Consider the following 7,187-nt stretch of genomic DNA (forward strand, 5'->3'; position numbering starts at 1 on the left):
GCACGCTCCCGGCATTCTGATGTTAACAGGAAGTGACGTCACGTGTCTTCTTCCTGAGTTATTTGGGGTTATTTTGTATTCCACGCCACACAAACCCACAAAGAAGAGACTAGACCGCAGAAACGGTGGTGAATCACTTTAGAAACAACAAATATTGGGTTAAAGTTGCGGGAAAGTCGCAATGTTTTGGGTAAAGTGGCAAAAAGTCGCGATTTCGCTGGGTTTGCTTGTTTTTGCGTTAATAGTTGCGATCGCAACATCGCAAAATCCTGGAGGGTCTGATTTTTGGTTTATATATTAAAAGTTATGGTTGTTTATTGATTTTAGTCAAAAAAAAATCGCAACTTTTAGGAAAATGCCTGAAGGGATTGATATCTCACACCGATTATGTTTTCTTTTTTCTCGTACGAAGTCCAGCAAACACGAAACGTTCAAAGTTGGGGCTCACATTCTAGTGTTGACGGTTTTGTTGATCACCACCGACTTCCCGCTGGGGTCCACGTTGTGGTCCATCCCGAAGTATGCCGCCACTCGGTGCAGCAGCATCCTGTGGTAGGACGTCATGGGGGGGAACTTTCTCTTCTGGCTTCTGCGGGATCAGAGATCAAAAAATTTGGACTTCGATAACGCTCTAAAAAATGAACAGATTACATCTTTTCAAGGCCAATTCCTCCCGCTGATTTTTACCGATACCAGATGTGGCACCAACAAAGCAAAACGAGAAACAAACATCTTACTCATTATTACTGATGAAATCCAAGATGTCCTGTTCCAACTTCAGCAGCATGATTCGATCCCTAAAACCAGACCAAAAAAAAAATCAACAGATGATTAACGTTCACTATGTGAGCTAGCGCTAGCTGCTACTATTTGAAACAACCAGAAGACGAGCCAAAATGAGCAAAACGGTAGCTAAAAGGTAAAATAAAGCAAGAACATTGAATTAGATCTCAAAAAGCGAATATGAGGAGTTCTCCGTTCATTTCAATGGGGTAAAGAAATGCGAACAAAGTCTAATATTTCGAAAAAGTATAAAAAAATAGAACGAGCAAAAGCCAAAGCTCCAAGGTCCCGAACGAGCCGAACATTTTGATGCTTGAATGGTCCGAGTAGCCGAACGTATGACGAAGTAGTTACGGTACAAAAAGGTACGGAGGAAACTTAAACGGGGAAAATGGCGCAATTGTAAAAAAAAAAATAAATAAAAATACCCGAATCGTTTCCAAAAACGGAGGTTCAAGTCATCGTGGAGCGCCTTTTAAATCCGGTCCAGTTTGAACCCAATCTTTTTAAATACAGTTTAATTCATTAATCTATTTAAAAGATGCTCATTTGTTCAAAAACAACCCATTCAGACTTCAACCTTAAGGGTGGAAAATGGATGTTTTACGGGGGAAACTGTTACTAAATTAGATCGTTTCCAGTTTAGTGTTACTTTCCCTGAAAAAGAAGGGCCTTCATTTTGGACCCCATCTTCCAAGACGCGTCGTTAAAAGTAAAAAAAAGTGGGAACGTTCAACAACATTAGGTTATCGCCCTGGGAGTTCCCCCCCTCATCACGGCCAGTTTCCATTGGACTGGGAATAATTAACATTTTAAACGCTTCTGTGATCGGACCATTAGGCACCGGAGATGAAGCCCTGATGGCTCGTGTCCCCCCCCGTCGCGAGTCCGACGCAGTCCTTACCTGGGGTTGCCCTTGAGCGTGTTGACCAGGAACTCGTGGAGGTCTATGCCCGTCGAGTCGGTGTAGTCCTGACTGGAATCTGACCAAAGAAGCAAAAAAACCTGCTTAATAAAAATGACCACAAACGTTTGGGCCAAATACTCCGATACAGTAAACATCTTCCACGGCTAACGGCTAGCCTCGACCGTAAACATCCTAGAACCACGGAATGACAAACTGACGGTGGCGTAAAGGGTTTATAAAATGGAACTGGAGCGAACCGTGACATTTTGAAGACTGGAAGTCCAAAAAAAAAAAAAAACCCAAATATTGGCTTTGGATCAGCTGATAACGGGCTCGTCCAATCCCGAACACAAGACGCCAACCAGCTTTGCACTGATACAGCTAAAAGAAAAGCGTTTTTAAACTGGAAGAAACTGATTTTCGGGAGATAAATGGCTATTTGAGGTGTTAACGTTAGGAAGCGTCGACTTAAGCGGTGATATTAAAAACAATTTGGGTATAAATTAAATCGAAACCACCTCAGTCTTTCGTATTAAGTTGTTTTTTTTTCTTGTTTATAATCTGTCTAAAATGCAAATGGTGGAGTGCTGGAGGCCATTTTTTCTCTCCCCAAATGGGCTTGACTAGGTTCTACTCGGGTCAACTCGGCGCAGTTTTACATTTAGTGACCCGACCCGCTTCTGTGGAAGAGGATTTCATTCTACAACTTACCGATTATGGAAGAGCTACGTGTTCGGTTGTTATTGCCAAAACTTTCCAGGACGGGGAGTTTGTGATAACAAGACATTTCCTGGAACCAGACTCGGCCAGCTGTTCCGGCTGGTTCCCTGTAAGTGTCGTAGGAGTTACGTAAACTTCTGACCAATCACGAACTGGTCAGAAGTATGCGATACACACCAATGTATTAGGTCTGTTTAAATACGCCCAGTTTCAAAGATACTTCGGGATCCTTTGTGGAATTTGTGATGCCGATAAGATGTGACGATTAAAGACTCCCCCGTGTTCTGGCACAAGGGAGGGAGATGGTGGTACTCATTCATTTCGGTGTAAGAACTGCCTTTAGATCCCACCCTTCCAGCTCAGGCCGAGCCGACGACTTCACGTCGGCAGACGGCAGGCCGAGTCGTGGCAGCGACTGCTTCAGAACCGCCATTTTCTTGTAGCGTAAAGTCCAGCTCGTGTATGACTGACTACAGGCCTAACACCAGTTGTACAGTGACCCCGATGTCCTTCATTGTCGGGTGTCGACCAAATCATGACATCAGAGGAGCGCTCATTAGCTTTGCTACGACCAAAACCGGCTATAAACCCGTTTGTTGTTTACAACGCTGTTCTTTTCTGGTTCTTTCTTGAAATTTCATGATAAAAATTGTTTTGAAAAAACCCTTGAAAGTCGTTCATACGCCAACAATATACATTCCTCTAATTTTGGCAGAATTGCTCCAACAGGAAGTGCCCCGGGCTGCACAGGACATGGACAACCATAGAGAGTTCGGTGGAAGTGACTGTGATGAGAGCTTTGAGATTAAAAATGATTTTAAAACAACTTCCATCTGCTTCAGGCTTGGTCCCGCTCAGACTAGCCGTTAGCTCGTCAAACCAGGTAACATTAAAACTATTTTTTTCGACACCGAGGCCGTGCAAAGAGTCATCTACAACAAATACATCTTCGCAACCTCTCTGGTTCCATTGAAGTTGGGGCGGCGGGTGCTCAGGAGGTAGGGGCTCGTCCTGTAACAGGAGGGTTGCCGGTTTAAACACCCGTTCCATCAGTTTTCAGCCGTCGTGTCCTTTGGCAAGACCTGCCTTGCCTACTGGTGGTAGCGCCGGTGTAATGGCAGCTGTGCAAACAATCCAGGATTTCGCGATGTTGTGATCGCAACTATTAACGCAAAATCAATCGAACCCTGCAAAATCGCGACTTTTTGCAACTTTGCCCAAAACATCGCAACTTTCCCGCAACTTTAACCCAATATTTATTGTTTCTAAAGTGATTCGCCACCGTTTCTGCGGTCTAGTCTCTTCTTTGAGGGTTCGTGTGGCGCGGAATACAAAATAACCCCAAATAACTCAGGAAGAAGACACGTGACGTCACTTCCTGTTAACATCAGAATGCCGGGAGCGTGCAGGAGCAGCGACCGAAGCCAAAATGTGCGCTAATGCTTCACATTTGCCCACAAAGATTTCAGCCAAGGACATGGAAATGAGCTGACAGAAACACGGCGCCCGTCGCCTGAGAGTCAGGCGTCCCCCCCCCGTCCTTGTGGGCGTCTGCCTTCTATAATTGGAGCAGCGGGCTACCTTTGCTCGCCGGTGGGAGTCTGAGTAATTGCTTCGCACCTTGAGCCTTTTCGCAATTAACTGAATCGCGCCAATTATCGGCCCATAATGAGATATCGTTTCAAAGCGGAGAAGTGCTTTTGGACAAAATGAAGGGGGGGGGGGTGGCTGAGCTAAAAAGGAAATGTTTAGGACCGGATGTCCCCGGTGACGAAGCAAAAGGATATAATTATTCGAAGGCAGTAATTTGCCTGAGTGACACAGATTGTGTGATTAGTATCATTAAAGCATTTGGCTTTGTTTCAGTCCTGAGCTCTCAGTGTCGCCGCTGACACGCGCGTTTATGATTCCGTTATTTCCTATATATACGAATATCGCTGCTTCCGATTTTTCTGGTTGCTTTTTTTTTGTTTTTCCAATGTTTATAAATGAGGCCTCAGGTGTTCCGGATGTAGAGAAGGCTGAAATGTTTCAGCTCCTCTGATTGCAGCGGTCAAAATGATTCTCCTCACAAGTCTTCACGGAAAGTCCTAGACGTCCAGATATAAATCAGTTTAACTGTCCTCGGATGAACGGCAGGCGATACCGTTGCCCGTGTCTTGCGGGCTGTCCTCTTGGATGTCCACCTCCGACTGAGTCGGTCCGATCCAAGATGGCTGCCACAGCCAACGTCACGACAGCAACGAATTGCGGGTAAAGACTAAGCCAAAGTCCAACAAGGGGGGCGAGGCTAAAGAGCACTCCGGAGAATTGGGGACACCGCGACGCGCTCGAACCCTTCGGCGTGAGAAGCGAGTTCGAAGGACACGACGGCGGGAGTGCGATTGTCGGGGCTGGTGTCGTCGTTATCGGATTTTTCCGTCGGTAAGAAATCTGTTTGATCCCGTGACCGGGTGGGATGCCCCGACGATCACTTCGCCACATCAACCCCCTCGTTGTCTTAGTCTGTCCAGAAGGCATCTAAACCAGTGGTGTCCAATCCTGGTCCTCAGGGCCACCATCCTGCAGGTTTTCCTTGTTCCTCTGCTCCAACACACCTGATTTGAATCAACGGGTGATTAACAGGCTTCTGCAGAACATGAAGAGGCGATTTAACCACCGAATCAAGGGTGCAGGTCTATCCCTGGTCTAAATCCTGGCTTGATCCGTGCCCACCGTCCCAAACCTTTTGTTTCGTACAATCCTTCTCCGTGCCGACCTTCATCGGGCTGCCGCCACGCCCCAACTTCAATTAGTAACGGGAGGGAAAAGTTTACAAACTAAAACTCGTGATTTTATCTTCTGTAAAGCAAAACAGGAAGAACACGGACTGGTTTACGCGTTCGCCGTCGATGGCATTAAAAATGCGGCTTTAAATTGGCATCAAGGTTGATTGATTTCTACGGACACCCTGTAGGCGACTTCGGCCTTCACAAAAAAAGGCTCCAAATTGGTCCATTTTACAAATAATGGGTTAAAATTTGGCGTGCTGCTAGCAGATAGTCGTCCCTAACGGATTGAACGACTTTCAAGGTTTGACCAAGACTTCGAAAAGTCGGATGAAAGATGGCGGGTGGCACCTCCCGAAACGTGCCACCTCACTGTTTTCTGGCCGGACTGAAGCGCCTCACCTCTCGACAGCGTTTTCCTCGGCGCCTTGTCGGGTCTGTCCGCCTTGTCGCAGCCGCCTTCCTTCTCGGCTTGGTCCTTGGCGCCTCGCTCTTCGCCGTCCAAGGCCGGGGGGAGGAAACCGTCCTGTTCGGGGGGAGGGTGGAAGGGAAAGGAAGGTGAGATTCCCCTTCAAAAAAAAAAAAAAAAAAAAGGAAAAAGAAAACCGCCGGGGAACGTTTCACGAGCGTGTCGCGACGCTAAAAGGCGACCTCCACGTTGACAGACACGAGGCCCTAATTTAGAAGAGAGGGGAGGGGGGGCGTGCGATCTCGCCTCGGGTCCCGGGTTAATTAGTCAGTGGCACGACGCCACGGCAAGACACTTCATAAAGTCGCCGGGGTTTATCCGTGCCAGCCGTAATGCGCCCGCGTCCGTGGCTTCCAGATCGCCATGGCAATTAATCTTCCAGATTAGCTTGTTTTTATTAAACCGCCTGAATAAAACATGAATCCGAGCCTGAAATTAAACAACGCCGCAGATCTCAGTGAGGGGGAAAAAAAATCCAACAGAATGAGGGGTTAGCTGTAATCCCCCACCCCTCTCCCCCCCCCAGCCCACCCGCCAAATAAAAAACTTCCCAAATCAAATCGACCGTGTTGCGATCCGGCTGGAAGACTCAAGGATCTCCGGGTGAAATCTACTTAAGATGGCCTCGGTTTGACTCAGCTGTGCTTTGTTGTTTATCTTGGGGGGGGTACACGCGAGTTCACGATTCGGAGCTGATTTGCTTTTATAAAAAAAAACGGCTGAAAGGAAAGCCGGAGGGTGGTGGTGGGTGGGTGGGGGTTCCCGCCGCACTCTAAGTGGATTAAACCCCCCGCCGAGACTGGAAAGTTAACATCACAGACATTCAGAGTGTGTGTGGCGAACGAGGGGAGGGGGGGGGGACACGAAGGTCGCCGGTTGGATCCCCGCAACAGCTGCGAAGCCGGATGATAACGAGATGCCGCGTCTTCCTCCGGTTGCACGCTGCTCGGGGGACCCGAACGAGAGCCGTGGACCGGCTAATTGAGGCAACCAATCGCCAAAGCAACCCCCCCCGCGCCCCCCGCTTTCGGGCGAGGAGTCCGCTGACGTCCGCCGCCCATCGCCACGTGGAAAAGCCGCTGCGTGGCGCCTCGTTTTGTCCCCGATGCCCGTTTACCTCGAGATAAAGGAGATAAAGGAAAGTGACGGCCCCGCGAACGTATAATGAGCGCGCTTGTCAGCCCGAAACAAAAAGCGGCGCGGCGAGCGCTCCGAGGCCCCTGGATCGGAACTGACAGCCGAGCGCGCAACGCCGCGGCAGACGTAGGTTCTTCGACGGCCCGCAGATCCAGAAGAGTCCTTTGTTAGTCCGTAATGTTTGACAGTGGAGACGGTAATGTGAAACGGGGAACAATGGGAAACGTTGGGATGTGACAATCATCGAAGTTTGATGGAGAATCAAGGCGCTAACGTGGTTGTTCTACCCCCCCCCCACCATTTTCTTTTATTGCGTTATTTTGCCCCTCTGGGTTCGTTTGCCGCAGAAGGAGTTTAGACTTCGAGACCAATAACAGAAGCAGAAAGGGTGAGTGGTTGGGGG

The 7,187-nt window shown here is 48.3% G+C and overlaps 1 protein-coding gene across 1 annotated transcript in view; it reads right to left on the bottom strand.

Annotated features, from left to right (window-relative positions):
* Positions 1-7,187, bottom strand: part of LOC108246489 (R3H domain-containing protein 1) — a gene marked incomplete at its 5' end in the record, with an annotated part of 26,387 nt that overhangs the window by 16,965 nt on the left and 2,235 nt on the right. The window contains 4 exon segments of the mRNA XM_025010066.2: positions 449-589; positions 738-797; positions 1,688-1,766; positions 5,581-5,704. Of these exon segments, the coding sequence (XP_024865834.2) occupies positions 449-589; positions 738-797; positions 1,688-1,766; positions 5,581-5,704 (404 nt within the window).

This window comes from Kryptolebias marmoratus, linkage group LG23 (assembly GCF_001649575.2).
Source record: "Kryptolebias marmoratus isolate JLee-2015 linkage group LG23, ASM164957v2, whole genome shotgun sequence".
NCBI lineage: Eukaryota > Metazoa > Chordata > Actinopteri > Cyprinodontiformes > Rivulidae > Kryptolebias > Kryptolebias marmoratus.